At 36.4% G+C, this 18,797-nt stretch overlaps 2 protein-coding genes across 2 annotated transcripts; both read right to left on the bottom strand.

Moving 5' to 3' along the window:
- Positions 1-10,707: 10,707 nt before the first annotated feature.
- On the bottom strand, positions 10,708-12,213 carry LOC132628750 (uncharacterized). The gene is made up of 3 exons (XM_060344514.1): positions 11,938-12,213; positions 11,426-11,633; positions 10,708-10,934 (listed from the first exon to the last, which is right to left on the bottom strand). Exons 1-3 carry the CDS (start codon positions 12,211-12,213, stop codon positions 10,708-10,710), a joined length of 711 nt encoding a protein of 236 aa, XP_060200497.1.
- A 1,969-nt stretch (positions 12,214-14,182) lies between these two features.
- LOC132626780 (uncharacterized) lies at positions 14,183-18,261 on the bottom strand. The gene is made up of 3 exons (XM_060341770.1): positions 17,913-18,261; positions 17,725-17,830; positions 14,183-14,586 (listed from the first exon to the last, which is right to left on the bottom strand). Exons 1-3 carry the CDS (start codon positions 18,060-18,062, stop codon positions 14,504-14,506), a joined length of 339 nt encoding a protein of 112 aa, XP_060197753.1. The 5' UTR covers positions 18,063-18,261; the 3' UTR covers positions 14,183-14,503.
- Positions 18,262-18,797: the final 536 nt, after the last annotated feature.

Consider the following 18,797-nt stretch of genomic DNA (forward strand, 5'->3'; position numbering starts at 1 on the left):
AACAAGTAATTATTCCTAAATAAAAAAAAAAAAATATATATATATATATATATATATATATATATATATATATATATATATATATATATATAACACGTTCTTTCTTCTTATTCTTTTTTCAAAAAAAAAAAAAAAAAAATTAGAGCCTCTCTCTAAAGTTTGGCTTTAGGCCCCCAATCTTGTTGAGACGGCCCTGTTCCCATGGATATTGGTCCAGAACATATCATATTTCACTTCATGTATCACTTCAAAGAACGTTGTTGTACTACCATCACCAGGAAAGAAAAAAGTGTGTGTATATATATATATATATTACTTTGTTCATGACATTAGGCTAGAGATAATTTTATTTAGAGCTTAAAAATATAATTACGGGACATGACAAAAGTACATATAAATTGTTCAAAGTCTGATAAAGTATGTATAAAATTTACATAAAATTGTATTCTTAAAAAATGTGGTATGTATAAATTTTGATAAAGTATGTATAAAATCTGTATAAAAATTGTATTCTTCAAAGATGTGGTTTTGCTTGTCATGCTTCATCCAGTATCATACAACTTACTTACAATTTACATATTAATTGCATACAATTTGGTGAAGGATTTAGCTACATTTGAATTGAAAATCTTGAATAGAGAAAGGGCACTAAAACATGCAAGGGAAGTGATGCAAATTTGGCAGAATATAATCAGTGTGATTTGCATTAACAGAACTAAACGATGTTCAAATTCCCCCACAACCCTCTGATTTCACATAGGGTTCCCCAAGATAGGAATTTTGGAAGTCTTGCCCAACAACGGAATAACCAAATCCAAAATTGTCCGAATAATAATCAGATATGTGGTATCCTCATTATCAAAATTCTATTTAGGTGAATGAAGGTCATTCAACTTATGAATTTGAAGATGAAATTTGCGGTTGTAGTCAATGGTTGCTTTCTGACTAGTTGAGCTTTGAATTGCAAGTATGATTTGATTTGTTATCTCTGTCATGTTAAATTCCATCAAATGAGTATACTAGATGCATTGTTTAAATAATATATTAATAGAATATCTGTAACTTTTAACCTTTGTTTTTCTAGATATTTTTTCTGTGAAGTTGTTAAAATCGTTTGTAAAATTGAATAGTTATCTAATAAATTTAATCTTATTGACGAGGCCAATGTGTATAGATTTTTCTGCTCGTACTCTGTCAAATTATAGTAAAGTTTAAGATATCGTCCCACAGAGATTGGAACTACCTATGCTACAGATTTGTATTATCTTTGTTACTATTTGAGAGAATCAAATTGAAGAAAGACGAGTTTTTGAAATTAAAATTACTTAAACTAAAACAAATCACTTCCGGAAAAGTTATATATAAAAAGAGTTGGGAACTGCTGAATTCACTTGATATATTTTTACGATAAAATTTCAGTTTCTACATGTATTTCTCTAAGGAATAATTGCTTATTGCTAATACAATTATATTTTTACACTAAGAAATAAATAATTAATTAACACTCCGTGTGGTTATGTCAATTAATTGCTTTAAAACTAGTGTCGATTAAACTGAAATATTTTCTTGCTTGAATTGTGCTACAGGAGTAAAGACCTCTTGCGATTAGCCTTTAAAGCAATAAAGTTATTTGAGTCAATCCCTCCGTGAGAATTAGGACTAAAAGAAATAAAATAAAGAGCATTTAAATCAATAAACTTATTTGAGTCAATCCCTCCGTGAGAATTAGGACTGGAAGAAATAAGATAAAGATTTGGAATAATAATACTAAACATTACTCTCACTCTGCTATTTTACTCATTGGTTATTATATATTAATTTTGCTCCGTGATAATTCCAAAATAAATATAAGATTAACTTGGAGATAAAATATGTAGACGTGATAATAATGAATTGAAATTATCATTCCATCACAGTTTGAAATATAAATAAAAAGTTTCAAGCCAAGAACATATAGAAATTGAGATAGTATTATGAATATATCAAGCTTCCTCAACTATCCCAACAGAAAGAAATTACTCCATTATGGAGTAAGAAAAAATAAAAAAAATAGAAAATGTTATCCTACAAAGACAAAAAGAAGAGAAATGGACCAAGACTAATTCTTGTATCTTGCTAAAAAAAATGGTGTCTACAATTGAGAACAACTTCCTCTATTTATAGGAATATAAACTTGGCCTCCAAGTTCTTAAAAGAAAAACTAAAACAAATCAAAATTTCTTAGCCACATAAATGATTTCTTGGAGCCAAAGAATTACACAGGCACATATCTAATTGAGATGGACCCACAAATATTGAAGATGATTTGTGTAACGGTTTTGGTATGACAACATGTTATGACTTTTCGTAACCGTTTTGCTTGTTGGTAACGGTCTTGGCATGACAACATGTTATGAATTCTTGGTTTTGTTGTAGAATGTCTTCCGTATTCTTTCAATGACACTCTTGCTCCTTTTTTCCTGCTTTGTTGTGTTTTTCTGTGATATCTTACTTGACCCTGTATTAATACTTTCCTACAATATTTTGTTAAATATATGAAAAAATAATGATAATTTTTATGTTTTTGTAGGAATAATTATATATTTATAATCCAACAAAATACACTTATCACTTATCTTATGAAATCTCAATCTTATGAAAAAGTATTCAATTCTACAACTCTTTTTTGCTTTTTGTGATTCTATATTCAATATAGATAATGTTATTTTTATTAGAAGCTGACAATCACGAGGAAATTAAGAAATTTAGTAGACAATTACGAAGGTGAGCGTCAAACATGTAAGTGCTCGTTAGAAGTTAGAAACGCACACTTATGCTTTCTGATTCTTTTACGAATTATGATTTTTCTTTTCATCCCTTGCATACACCAAAAAATATCTCGTTACTATTGACTTGATCCTTTAGTACACTCAATGGCACTTTGATTAATAATTTTATTGTCACCAAGCATTCCTCGATCCTTTAATACGCTCAACAACGGCACTTATACTTACTAATGCTATTGTCGCCACGTATTTCACAAGCTAAGATACAAGCTCCTCTTGGATTTATCTGAAAATCCCAAGGTACATGATATTGTTTCGTGGATTTGATCAAGAAATTGTATCATTTATGTAAGTTCAGACAATATTCAATTATCTTGACCTCAATAAATAAATCACCACACGATGAGTCAATCGTTCACAACAATTTATACTTTATTTTCATGCATAATTATTTCTTAAACTTCTATTTATTAATATTAATATTATCTAAAAAAAATCACGTAACACACACTTGCAACACACTTACCAAAAAACTAGGAATAAGGCACTAGTACCCCCTGAACTTTACCTAAAGTTTCAGCGATGCTTTATCTGTATGGGGGGGGGGGGGGGGGGGGGGGTTCTATTACTTATTATTTTCGGTAATTCTTTGCACCTTAAGTGTTGACGTGGACCCAAACCCCAATTACATGAGAAGCTGTGTAATACACGCGTTTCTTTATGAGCAGTGGCTTCCATCTCATTCCCTTTAGTTTCTTTAGATGTTTCATAATTACCCAGACAAAACAATTCTTCTATTTTTCGTTTTTACCTTTTGGATCCTTCCCGAAAATCACCCCCAAACCTAAAATTCCTCCTTTTAAATCTGGACCGAACTCTATTGAAATTCAATTTATTGGATACTGATATTTAAAAAGCTGAACTTGCGTTATAACATGGCTTAAGAAAAAAATGGACACCATCGTTAGAGTTTGAAGCTTTGAAGAAGAAACCTGAAAATGGGTTTTGTTGATTCAGTATTTGATAGAACATAAGGATTCACACTTTAATAGTTCACAACCCAAGAGTTCACTGGAACAGTCTAAGGGATATGGTCCCTAAACTGTTTTCACTGATAGTTGCAAGAAGTAAATAAGGCAAGATATTTACGTGAAAAACTCGTTGCTCAAGGGATTAAGAACCACGACCTACCCCAGTAGGATTTCCAAATTCACTAGACTAAGCAAAGTGTAAGCTTACAAGTTTTTGTCCACGGAATTAATTCCTAATTCTACCCCTCACAACACCTCTATTGTAGGTGAATCTAGACCACTAATCTCCCCTCACAAAACCTTCACCCCTTTTTACTCCTCTAGGCCGAGAAACCTAATACACCTTGCCTACTTCTAGACAAGTGTACCACTCAAAAGCTTAAGTAGGTAAACAGCCTACAAACAACTTCTAAGATTTCAAACTAATACACCTAGACTAACTCTAGCCTAGTGTACCACTCAAAAGCTTGTGAAGATAAACTTTCTACAAGCATCCTTTGAGAATTCAACCACCTACAAACAGCTTCTTAAAAGAGAAGAGTAGGTTTACAATTTTATAGAACAAAGGACAAAGACTCTCAACAAACTAAGGACCTAAAGCATCTTCAATGGGGGAACTGGCCCTTTTGATTGTTGGATCTTTGTTCTTGAGAGCACCTTGAGAGCGTTATGGCGGCTACACTTGTATGAATTAGATTTTTAGGTTTTTCAAGTGTTAGGTTAAATAATTCCAACATGTTGTGTATATATATGAGGCTAAGTAGAGAGCATGTGAGTAGCATGTGACCATAGATAGGGACATTACAATGGTCCTTGTCGTTTTACTGACATGCAGTTGTGTTGCTGTGGTTCTGCCTGTCGGAACAGTGCACACAGCTTTACAACTGTCGTGTACCGTACAATGCCCAGGGGACCTGATCAAGGACCTGCTCCTTGGCGTATTTGTCAAATTATCAAAACTATGAAGTATATTAACTTATCAATTTCTCCCTTTTTAATGATGACAAAATCGTAATTGTTATTCCCCCTGAGAACTAGGTGTCCTTTGCAGATTAGATCTCATTAGCATGATAGGAAACAAGACACATCCATATTTTCTCATCTGAACACGGAGGACCAGGTTCCTTTGTAGATTAGGCCCTCAGCAACATGTTAACATTTTTATCTTTAGATAGTGGACTTTGGCTACAAGTTTGTCTTCTAGCAAACTGCAGTTATGTTGTTGTACTGCACTGAGGGGACCTGATCGAGTGCCTGGTCCCTCAAGTGTTTGTCAAATCATTGAAATACAAGATAGCATATCTTATCAATTATTCCTCCTTTTTGATGATGACAAACTCATAGCTGAAGTTCCCCCTGAGGACCAGGTTCCCTACATGTTCCCCTTGCGAATTAGTCTTACACAACATGCTTGCAACCAGTTTCCTTTTCCTATTAAGCTCTCAGCATCATAACAAGTTAACAAGTTCCCCCTCAGACACAACATCATATCAATATCAGGTTCCTCCTCAACCAAGTTCCCTTTTCAAACACTTCCCCTTTTTGGCATCATTGAAAAGAGTAATAAAAGTGATATATGCAAAAGAAGTTCAGTGACATTAACTCAGAGTCACTGGGGCAACACAACATGAGCAAAATCAGGAACATCAAAGCATAGGAACAAAGTAAATATTGCACAAAACAAAGTAGCTGCCCATTTAACAGAGTAACCATTAATCATATCAGTAATTAGCAGTCAAAACAATACAAGTTATGATAATTAAAATGTCAAAAATACCAATGTCATCAAAAAGGAGAGATAGACAAAATAGGAATTTTATAAAAATGGAGGAATAGGCTAAAAAGACAAGGAGATAGAGGACAAGATGGGAAGGAACTAAGGCGCAAATTTCTTAAGAGACATATCGAATATCTCACTGGAAGCCCTTTGATTCTGGACCATTTGGTCACGGAGCACATCAAGCTTTGTCCTTAACTCGGCATTTTCAGCCCTTAATGCAGCATTAGCATCTACCAATTTACTACTGGGACCAGGTTCTTATGTCTTTGCTACCAATTATGCTCTCTCAGGATGGCATTATGAGCTTGGAGCCTTTCAATTTCTACAGTGGCATGTTCTTGAGCTTCAATTAGGCTAGAAATGGTGGAATTACTGCCAATACCACCCTTCTTTGGCAGACACTCACATTCTTCTATGGTACCCATGGTAAACATCTGTTTTTGAGTGCCAAGGTAGCCTTCCAGTATTGACTTTAAAGTGCTCAAAGATCCTGGCAAAAGAAAATAAAAATGAAAGAGAGGGCAGACTAATGGAATAAAACCTGCTAGAGATGCAAGAAGGACCAGGTCCGTGACAGAAGCAATACATCTTCTTTCAGCCCTTTAGAAGAAGCACTTTGTTGACAGGCTCAAACAAGAGCTGATACTCAGGCTTAAGCTGCTTCTTATAGAGCCTTTCACCAATCACAGTCACTTCCTTTTGACAATCAGACCCTTGAACTCTTTTGTGACCTTCCCTTCAATAGTTTTCAGTCCTTCAGTGGGGATACCAAGAATTTTGCCAATCTTTGCTTCATCCATCTCAAACTCTACCCCATTTACTGACAAGACCAATGTGGAGTTATCAATGTACATTAAGATGGCATAGAACTATGTCACTTTCTATTCAAGAACACTGGGGGCAGGAGAGACAAACAAGTGATCCCATTTTTGAAACTCGACTATCTCCAACGGCTCCTTGATCCCATGCTTATCAGCAATTTCAAAGTCAAACACTCTGCCCAGTAACACTTTTTGATCCCTCAAGTTTTTCTGCCTTTCCAAATTCAAATCCTTAACCTTTTGCTTTTTCTCAGAGGAACTAGGTTCCCAGATTTTCCTCTAAGGGACCAGGTCCTACTTTCAATTCCCCTGTTTCTAGCATACTACCATTTTCCCCTTGAATCCCTGCACTATCCTCCTTAGCATGTAACACATCAACAAAATCAGTCATAATATCCACTTCACTCTCCAAAATATTAAATATACCCGGTCCTTCTTCAGACAAATTCCCATCAAGAACTACAGTAGAATCTGGTACTCTTTTATCACTATCAAGAGGGATGGCGGATGGGTTTTGGTCAGTGGATATTGGTGCTTTTGGGGGTGATTCTAGCGGTTTTGGATATGTTAAAGTTGGATTTTTGGAAGGTGAGAGAGTGGGGTTCATTTCTGCTATGGTGGGAGAGGAAGAGTCATTGGGAGACATGGTGATTTTTAGGCAAAGATTGAAAGAGAGATAGTAGATGTTGTGCAAGAGAGAGAGAGAGAGAGAGAGAGAGAGAGAGAGAGAGAGATGTATCGCTTGGGCTCAAAATTGAAAAAGAGGCAGGAGAAATTTTAATGGCATGGCACTTTTTGACAGTTTAAAAAGCATATAATTACTGAAGAGACTACTAACCTGAGTCACAGGAACCAGGTTCCATGACATCCTTTAAAAATGTGGGCAAAAACTTTGAGAAGTGCAATGTCTCTAGTTCTTATGTTGCCCTGAAGATGTCATGTGTGTGTACCTGTAACGGTATAGAAGTGAGTTAGATGCCACCAAAAAACATTTTTAGCGCTGTACTTTTCCTCTTAACATAGCCAATCATTGAGGCAATTTTAAGGAAGAGCAACTAGTTGAGCTTGATCAAGCGCAACTCCAAACGATTTCTTTCAAAATGCTCCTTGCTCAGTGCTTTGGTGAAGATATCTGCTACTTGGTCCTCTGTCTTGCAGAACTTCATACATATCAACCCATTTTTAACATTATCCCTTAGGAAATGGTGCCTCACATCAATGTGTTTGATCTTTTTGTGTTGCAATGAATTTTTGCCATGTTAAGTGCAATTGTATTGACACACAACAAGGGCACACACCCAGTAAGCACACCAAAAACCTCAAGCTATTGTTTGATCCATAGCAATTGAGAACCGCGAGAGGTAGCAACCACATACTCAGTTTTAGCAGTAGAAAGAGCCACTGAATTTGTTTCTTTGTACCCCAAAAGATCAAACATGATCCCAGAAGGTATGTCATTCCAGATGTGCTATTCCTATCTACCAAGCATCCAGCATAATCAACATCAGTATATCCAACAAAGTCAAAATTATCCCCAGAAGGATAGAAGAGGACCAGTGTCACGACCCAACTAGTGGGCCATGACGGGTACCCGAAGCTGGCTACCGAGCACCACTCATAATAGTATCTATCATACCCAACCTGGACATATATCATTTCCAACACGAAACTCTTCATAAGATGGTCATTAACATTTATAAAACATATTTACATGTATATATACATCAGCCCACGAAGCTACCAAAATGATGTACAAAGCACGCACTGGTGTATTCATGAGACACCTACTACCCACGCATACTTATCTACGAGCCCCTATTAGAGTACTGAGACATAAGGATGGGACAGGACCCCGTCATACTCAAATATGTACACAAAAGAATGCATCAATAAGTTGCACCTTCGAAGTAGTGGAGTGCTCCTGTACAAGCTGATATAGCTCCTAAGAATCTGGGCCGCCTCCCTGTCTACCAGTGGGCATGAACACAGTGTTCATAAAAAGAAAGGACATCAGTACGAACAATGTACTGAGTATGTAAGGCACACATGATATCATGATAAGGAAATAGAGAAACATAAGAAGAAAGTATAACTATAACTGCTTAGCCCTTGAGGCTGAATCATGCATGCTCACTTTTATCTTTGAAACATATCACATATGCATACATAAGTTGTCTGAATCAATAACATCATTAGCCCGCGTCAGGGCCTCCCGCGTCCAGGGTAATCATTTCACGCCACCCACTAGTGGTGTCTGCCCATGCCATATTGACTTGGTGTAGTAAGCCGCCCGCCTTAGCAGTGCTGCCCGACCATCTAGGCACGGTGTAATTATCATTATATACTTATCATAAATCATGCATAAGAGCTCAGATAAAAGTTGTACTCTATCGGAGTGACATAAGGTCGATAACCCCCGACTACATTATGGAGTAATCATGATCATCATGTCTCACCTTGGAGGAACTAGTAGCAAGAAGTAAGACTAATAACAATAAATATCATCAAGGAAAACATAGGATAAACTCATAAACTTCATAAAGGCATTAATTCATGACTTTGGGGTCTTTAGAAGTAGAATCGTCATCATCAATATCATGGAACACACCTCATCTCTTTCTCTCAAGGAATCCTCAAGAACATTTAACTTTCCACATTTACAATATAAGGAAGTCATGAAAATATAGAGGAAATCATAAGGTAGGAGTCATGCCTTTGGAAGAAGGGACTAGCCTTACATACCTTTACGTCGCTCTAGCTTTATTGACTAAATGCTTCCCTCCAATATTCACAATGCTACATTCAAGAGAATTTGTACTAGGGTTAGATAACCGGAAATATGCTTTAGGTCTCAATTAACAATCTAAGAGCTAACGAAAATTGGGTAGCATATCCTTTATTTCAATGACTTCCTCCACATAATAAACAACTCCCACACATCAATAACAACACCCACAATATCTTAATCAATCACTTCACCAAGCTAGACATTATTCAATTCTCAACATTCCCTATCAAAATCATTCATAACCCTAACTATGGCACAATAGCGTATCCAATACTTCTTTAACACCATTTGCTTCATTCACAACAATATTTTACTCATGGCATGTCAAGAATCATAATTTATGTCAAGCTACTATTCAAGAATACCCTTGTTTCTACATTTGAGCTTCATTTTCCATTTCCTTCCCCAATCCAAGTTATTCAACCATTCAATACTCTTAAGAACATGAAATGAATATAAACCGTACCTTTAATGATATAGGAATGAGCTTTGGATGGCAATACTTTACTTGGAGAGAAACCCAACTTCAATTCCAAAGAGATGTTTGGCTTCTAGCAACCCTAATGAACATCCAAACGCTTGATTTCCTTGATTATTGGTGTTTGATCTTTGATTCACCTTGAATTTATGTTTGTATGGTGTATGGAATGCTCTAGACCTCTTGAGAGGTGTGGAGAAGATGGTAAATGAAAAATAAGAACTTGGGGTCCCTTTTTATAAAAAATAAAATCTGCCCGCTATGGATTATACAGACACTTATACGGGTCCGTATAAGTGACCTTATAATACTCCCAGTGATCACCCCTCACTGTGACTATTATACGGACCATTATACGGACCGTATGAAGTTATACAGACCGTATAATGGGTCATATAACTCACCGTCCTGCCGAACTTGTTTTGTCGCTCCATTTGATCTCCAACCCTTATGGAACCTTCTTAACACTTGGTTAACACTTCATTAACAATATAAGGAGCATTATAACTCTTCCTCAAGACATTATTAAATCAACATTAGCTCGGTACTTTACAAAACCTTTCCAAAACACAACTTATACTTCGATGTCCTCAACGAACTTTCTTCGCTTGCCTCAAATGTCTTTTAGAATCTTAATTAGAATCATTAAGTACCCCTTCTTACTTGTAGGGACATCATATACATCTTACCCTGCGTTAGTCTATTCATGGCACAACGACATGAAATTTTTCCGAGGTGTAACAATCAGGTCCTGCAACACCTTAAGAAACTTCAATATCCTTTTAGCAGCTTTCAAATGCGACTCGTTATGACTTGATTGGAACCTAGCACACAACCCAACACCTTGTTTCTTGTGGTATTTCCAAACTCATCAAGCTTATTGCGAACAACCCATCTAGTCCCAATCACTTTTCTGACTGAAGGCCTGGGGACCAGGCGCCACACCATATTTCTCTCAAATTGATGGAGCTCTTCTTGTATAGAAACTATCTATTCGGCATCCTTTAATGCCTTATTGTGGAGTGGATGAGAACCTTTGTGCTTTTAATTGGATAGCTGGACTTCAGGGTTTAAGAGACCAGGTCCCTCCGTGTTTGATCCATCACTGACATCTATAGAGGCATGAATTCTGCTTCTTTGATCATCCTCAGAAGTGCCTGAAACAGCATCAGCCATCTGATGTTCAGCTTTAACAGCATCAGCTACTCGATGTTCAGCTTTAAGCGGAATAATGGAGGGACCAGGTTCCTCTGTGTCTTTTGGAGATTCGACTGCATCTTTTTATTGCACTGCTTAACTTGACTCATCAATTCAGTCTTTCCATTTGAAATTTCTATGGCTTCATCAGGAACTTTTGAAAATTCTGCATCTACAGCTTCATCATTGCGTGTCCCTTTGTCACCCAATTTATTTGATTCATCAAAGATCACATTCACACTTCACACGCCTTATGATCTTTGAATTTGACATTTGGCGGCCCACGAACCAAGTCCTTTGCAACAAATTTGTTCAGCAACGAGAAACTTACATGTCCTAGTCACCTGTGCCACAACTCAGCATCATCATCTATAGCACTAAGGCATGTCAAATCTCCACCATTTTAATGAAACAAAATCTGCAAAATATATGTTCTTGAATCTCTTTGCTATGAGCACTACTTCACCATATTTGAGATTGGTGACAGTGCAAGAGCATGACAAGAACTACACTTCATTTCCCTTATCACATATTTGGGACACACTTAACAAACTATACTTCAAACCATTTACATAATAAACATTTTCAATCGCATGGGAGAGTGTCTTGCCAATTTTGCCAATGCCAAGAATATGTCCTTTCTTATCATTTCCAAAAGACACACTCCCACCTTGGAAGGCATTGAGTGAGAGGAAATCATCCATTCTTCCAGTCATATGCTTCGAGCAATCACTATCTATGTACCATTTTTGGCTACCTCCTCTCACTTTAGCCTGCAAACTAAGTCACTGATTAGATTTAGGAACCCAAACCAGTTTGGGTCCCTTATAATGATAGAATGAGTGAATTAAACTTCTTTTTGCCCATGCAGGCAACACCTTCTTCCTTTTCCGGGGACCATGTCCCTCAATTTTGGGTTTCTTCTTAATAAAATTCTTATTTTTCTAAAAAATCGAAATTTAGCTTTGCAAGTATCCTTGTGATGACCAATTTGATTATAGTGACTGCACAACCAATTTTCAGTCACAATAACGTGCTTGTTATGAGGATTGTAAGGGGTTTTAGCCTTTTGAAAACCAATCCCTTGCCTGCCACCACCATCACTCTTGTACATAGAGGCAATTTCATCAGAGAATCACTCTTGTACATAGAGGCAATTTCATTAAAGTACCAGGTCCAATGAAGTGACTTATCAAGTTCAACTTTAACCTTCTTTAAATCCTCCTGTAGGTGTCTATTCTTATCTAGCTCAGAGGTGAGACTCACTTTGATTTTCTTAAGCTCATTTTCAAGCTCAAGTTGAGTTTCACAAGTTGCCTCTTTTCTTTTCGGAGTATTCGTCCATTTTTTCATTTGGCTCTTTAACAGAGAATTTTCTCATGTTACTTCATTTACTTGTTCTTTCAGATCTACAATGGAGACTACCATATCATCCTTTTCATGTACTTCATCTACTTGTTCTGTCAGATCTTCAAACCTTAGACCTAAGGGTTCACACTTTAATAGTTCACAACCTAAGAGTTCACTGGAACAGTCTAAGGGACCTGGTCCCTAAACTGTTTTCACTGATAGTTGCAAGAAGTAAATAAGGCAAGATATTTATGTGGAAAACTCCTTGCTCAAGGGATTAAAAACCACGACCTATCCTAGTAGGATTTCCAAATTCACTAGACTGAGCAAAGTGTAAGATTACAAGTTTTTGTCCACGGAATTAGTTCCTAATTCTACCCCTCACAACACCTCTATTGTAGGTGAATCTAGACCACTAATCTCCCCTCACAAACAACTTCGCAACCTTCACCCCTTTTTACTCCTCTAGGCCGAGAAACCTAATACACCTTGCCTACCTCTAGACAAGTGTACCACTCAAAAGCTTAAGTAGGTAAACAGCCAACAGACAACTTCTAAGAATTCAAACTAATACACCTAGACAAACTCTAGCCTAGTGTACCACTCAAAAGCTTGTGAAGATAAACTTTCTACAAGTACCCTTTGAGAATTCAACCACCTACAAACAGCTTCTTAAAAGAGAATAGTAGGTTTACAATTTTATAGAACAAAAGACAAAGACTCTCAACAAACTAAGGACCTAAAGCATCTTCAGTGGGGGAACTGGCTCTCCTGATTGTTGGAGCTTTGTTCTTGAGAGCACCTTGAGAGCGTTGTGGCGGCTGCACTTGTATGAATTGGATTTTTAAGTTTCTCAAGTGCTAGGTTAAATAATGCCAACATGTTGTGTATATATATGAGGCCAAGTGGAGAGCATGTGAGTAGCATGTGACCATAGATAGGGACATTACAATGGTCCTTGTCTTTTTACTGACATGCAGTTGTGTTGCTGTGGTTCTGCCTGTCGGAACAGTGCACACAGCTTTACAACTGTCGTGTACCGTACAGTGCCCAGGGGACCTGACCAAGGACCTGGTCCTTGGCGTATTTGTCAAATCATCAAAACTATGAAGTATCTTAACTCATCAGCATTTGTTTGAAGAAATTGGTGATTGGGCTTGTTCATAGAGTTGTGAGGATGTTGTTCTCAAATTTAAGCTCATTTGATAGAGTACTGGAGGAGATTGGATCAAAAAATTGAGCTTCTTCTTTGGAGAAGATGATGAAGCTGAAATTACAGATTTGCACAAATTGCCACATTTTGGAAATGATCAAAATCTGCCATTTTACAATTAACCACTTTTTTTTTTACCTTTTTTTTTTTTTTTTTTTTGCCAATAACCAATTTTGATCTTCAAACCAAGTAGGAATCAGACACCAAAATCAGATTTGAAGATTGAGTTCGAATAATTTGGCCCCTGCCCAAAAAAATTAATTGTATTTCTAAAAATTAAAAGTAAAATAATTTTGACTCTATTTCATAAAGAAAGAAAATAAAGTAATTAAAGAGATATCAGATTCAGTTTTAATGTTAATTAATTATGTGTACTAATTAATTATAAAGTGTCTAATTAAAAAAGGACATGTGTCCACATTAGTCATAAATTTAGCCTATTTTCGCCTCTCACATGCCTCCAAGAGAGTGAACACTCTCTGTGCCACCTCAACACCATACATTTATTACACTTTAAAATAATTTAAGCGGTAATAGGACCCTAATAAACGTAAAGTGTTACGCGGAAACTTTGGGTAAAGTTCGGAAGTACTAGTGCCTTATCTCAAAAAACTACTTAGTAAATACCGTAAACAACCACCATTCCATTTCAAGCCTTCACCGCATTATTAGAAAAATGTTTTCATTCTTCACACGAGGTCGCCAAATGCTTTATAAAAGTAATCACCACTCCAACTAGATAAAACCTTAACAATCATATGATCAAACACCACTCTTGGCTGTTTTCACCATTCCTGTCTTTCTTTTTTTGGATGGGGCAATTAATGTGCTGGCCACTCAATAAAGCCATTGTTTCTGTTGTGTCTCAAGTTATCAAAGCATTAACGAACAACTTAGAGAACTTTGACCAAGTTTAGAATTGTTTACACAATGTAAAAGTAGAAATATACAAGGTACAACTGAATTTTCCGCCAAATCATTGCAGCTTGGAATTTTCAATTGAATACGTACAACGGCAAAATATAGCATCATCATCTGAGTTAACTCCCATCAGTGTCTCCGTCAATGTCAACACCAAGTTCACCCAGATTTGAACAGAAGTACAGCTTTTGAATCCAAATAGAAGTAGACAAAGTGGTTCGTTTCATGAGTCACGTAAGAGCCTACAAGAGACAGCACACACTGTCACCACTGTAATTGCAAATGAGTTGTAAATCAAGCTAGTTAATTATGATTAATCTTCTAAGCAAACATATTTGCGGAAGAAGAATGAGCAGCACAAGTTTCATCCCATCAAACTCTATAACCTGTCACCATACCACAAAAACAATGGCACGGCAAAGCAGCAACCCAGGCTTTCCATCTTCTCATTGAAATGATATTGCCAACCTTCATGACAGCTAAATCTGTGTTTTCTAACACTAAGATATTTTCTTTAGTATGACCAGCACCACCAGCACAATTTATCATCCTCCACCGGATCATAACACCAAACGGAAAACTTGAGGTTAACCAATTCGAAATAAATGCTAGATCTGACCAAAGAAATCTTGGCAATAGGTTGGTGTTACTACTACATAATTTCACTGTAAAACACCGGATAATTGGCAGAACATTTTTTATCGCTATCAAACTCCAAAATAGTAGTCACAAACATCCCTAAAGTTCATATGCCTTGAACTTCACATGAAAGAGGGTTAAACTGTCTAGCAGAACCTGACCATGGACCGACTAAGCCACTAAACCTTAAACTTCACATGAAGGAGGACATAGCTAAAATTTTAGCTAGCTTATGAAGGAATAGGTGGTAGGTTTTGCTTTTGTTACTACTACTAGTAATTACTACTGAAGTACACTACTGGTGTATTTCTCTGTTCATAATAGAAAAATAAAAATGTTAACTGTTAAAAAAAAAAAAAAAAAAAAAAAAACCTTAAAACGTTAGTAAAAGGGGTGCAACAAACATTACAAAGGTATTGCGTTACGGAACCAACAAGCATGATAGGTTGAAATGGCTTTGACATACCAACAGCACCTTCTCAAATTTGTCAAATCAGTTATTGACCACAGTTGAACTTCGGTCTATTCAAAGAATGAGGAAACAAATATACTCCCTCCGTCCAATTTATGTGATATAGTTTGACTAGGCACGGAGTTTAAGAAAGAAAAGGAAGGCTTTTAAAACTTGCGGTCTAAAACAAGTCATAGATATTTGTGTGGTTGTAATCATTTCACTAAGGGTAAAAGGGGAAGTTTTAAGTTAAATTATTTCTATAAATAAAGATGTATCATTTTTTTTGGGACAGACTAAAAAGGAAAGTGTGTCAGGTAAATTGGGACAGAGGGAGTAGTATTCTTGCTTCTGTAATTGAATTCTCACTTCTACTTTTGGTCATTCCAGCTAATATTCAACTTTCGTGAGAAGTCTTATCAGTTTCCATAAGACACCTTGATAGATATCAAATTTCTACTTTCTACATCTTAGATCCTTAAGGAATTTCCACTTTAATTTTCTCTTTCAAGTCTAATCAGCAGTCCAACAAATATACAAGGTTGGCCTTTTCACGCATTTGCTGAATGTTACTTGCCACTTGCGAACTTCTCTGAACTAGGCCACTGTCTCATCACAACTACTGCTGATCAAATGATGCATGGAAGGAAAAGAGATTGTCTTGTTATAAAGGGAAAACATGTGATCTCTACAGGCAAACAAAGAATACCTTTCTTTAACTGCAGATTTTTCAATCTAAACAAGCAGCACAATTTACAGCTTGGAAGCACAGATGCATTAGAAAAGTAACAAGAAAAAGTCAAATTTAGGTTAAAATCATAGTCATAGCACTTAGCGCTGATGACTCGGGCAAAACAGCAGAGATCGATAAATGAAAGAAGCAACTGTTAGTTCATTACAATTGTAAAATATTGTACTAGTGTACACATAGTTGCAATCTGTTGTTTCTTTGATGACTATTCTTCAAAAAACAGAAGGGAAACACAAAGCCATGACACTTTCATATGCTACTCCTAAGTACGAGCGTAATAAGATACTTGTTTGAAAAAGGGTACATGGCTCACATAGTACCTATGCTTATCATTAACACTCATTGTTTTTTTTTTTTTTTGAGAAGGATGCTTATCATTAACACTCATTCTTGCAATAAAACCCCTGATGCAGTTTCTCACTTTTACTATGCGATATTGTTTTATGAAGGTAGTATTCTGGCCAGCTTGCCCGCACCTTGATTATTTCACCGGGTACCAGCTACCTCACACCAATACAAGTACCGGGCAACTCTGCCCACCAAGATTTAGGCAGATGAAAAGAAATCACCTACTACTTTTTTGCCTCGACCAAATTTGAACCTGAGAGAGCTCATTATTCTCCTAAACAAATTTCGTAATATCCGAGCCGAGGGTCTATCGGAAACAGCTTCTCTACCTCCTAGGTAGGGGGTAAGGTCTGCGTACACTCTACCCTCCCCAGACTCCACATTGTGGGATTACACTGGGTATGTTGTTGTGGTTGTTGCAGAGGTTAGAGATTATGACACTTTCTGGTTAGAATCAACACCAAATATAAGACAATGCCCTCCTCCATTCTAACTCATTAGATAAGCTTTTTCATATGACCTCGAGAAGATCACCTAATAGAGGTGGATCAGACCCATTTACAAATGCCTTTTTTTTTAATAAGGGTAGGTATTTGGGCCGCCTTGCGCAAAACCCGATACTAATTCACCTGCTACCTACTACAAGCATAAGTACCGACTCTATCTGAACAAGGCATGGCATTCACCTAATGCTACCTCTTTGATCTATCCACAAATCATCAACATTCATAAGTGAAGGAAAATATTGCATTTCATGAACTCATAAATCTTTGAATGTGCTCTACAATTCTCCACTCTATGAAAATAGCTAGCAGCGCCTCTATTTATTTATAATAGCACGAAACCTACTTTAACTCAAAACAAGAAAACCTATTCGTACATAATTTCTCCCTATAAATCCTATTTAGACATGAATTCAAATATCAAATCCTAACCAATTTATGTTTTCTAAAACTTTGATATCTTTTCCAACACATAAGTTATAATCTGTGAGGAAACTCAACACAATGTTTTGTGAAGTGCTAGATCCACATCATTCTGAATATGCATTGCATATCATCCCATCAGATCACGGGGAATACAACAAATTAAAAGTTTCGCTTACCATATTAAATTGTTAAAGCTATCAACCAATATATACTAGTACGAATAAAAGACTGATATGTTGGGAATAAGTAAGGGATGACTTACCGAAGTTTTTACCAACAATGCAATGCCAAGTAGGACCGTACTTCTTATCGAATTCCTTCTTAATCGCTTCAGCTACATCCTTCTCTACACTATGCTTCTCAAATGCCTAATCAGACAAGCAAAAAATGGCATCAACTCATACAAGTATAATTATAGTAGGATAAGCGAATAATGGAATATATACATACAGCAATAGCAATGTCGACAGCTTCCTTTTGGACATCAGGTTTCATATCAGCACTTTTGATGGTTACTTTTGAAGGAACGGAACCCGAGGAACTTCTCCGATCATCGGAGGACGGCGGAGCAACTCCGGTTCTTTTGGCGTCTTCGCTCATGCTCGCCGGAACTGTACAACAGCCGGCGCGTGGTGGTGTCGAATGAGTAAGAGAGAGTGATGTGTCTGTGTGGTCGTCTTTTCTGATTTCTCAACAGATTATTATTGTCCCTTTGCCTTTGGGGGGTAATTATATTGTTGTTCCCTTTTATTTTTGCTTTACGCCACAGGGAAAATATTGCTACCAGTTGGTGACTCTTGACTCTTGAGTGTGAGAGGACGAATTTTTTTTTAACTTTATTACTGTCATACTCTCTCAATTGTCGGTCTACTTTCTTCCTTTTCAAAAATATTACAACTCCTATTTCTGTATCGTTCAAAAAAAAAAAAATATATATATATATACATATATATTACAACTCCTACTTTGTCCTAAACAATGTTTTTTACGTATCTAATTCTCATGGAATTCAAAATTGATTTCCATTTCCATTTTACATGTATAAAAATACAAGAAATCAAAATTTTCATAGTAAAAAGTATTTGGAGAGATCATAGTAAAATAACTGACTCTATAGATAAGTACTAATGTTTTCTTTTTAACGAATATATTTATTTTTCAACTTCTTTGGATTGGGGTCACCTTCTAGCAATTGGAGAACATTTTGTCGAAGAAGACAAGGAATTTGCTAGAATTAGAATTCTAGTCCTGTGTAAGTGGTCACTCCACTGAGTTGTGCGCATTAGCTAACGCTCGAAGTGTCACTTCTTATTTTAGTTTTTTTTTATTCCTTTA

The sequence above is a fragment of the Lycium barbarum genome, chromosome 2 (assembly GCF_019175385.1).
Source record: "Lycium barbarum isolate Lr01 chromosome 2, ASM1917538v2, whole genome shotgun sequence".
In the NCBI taxonomy this organism is placed as follows: Eukaryota; Viridiplantae; Streptophyta; class Magnoliopsida; order Solanales; family Solanaceae; genus Lycium; species Lycium barbarum.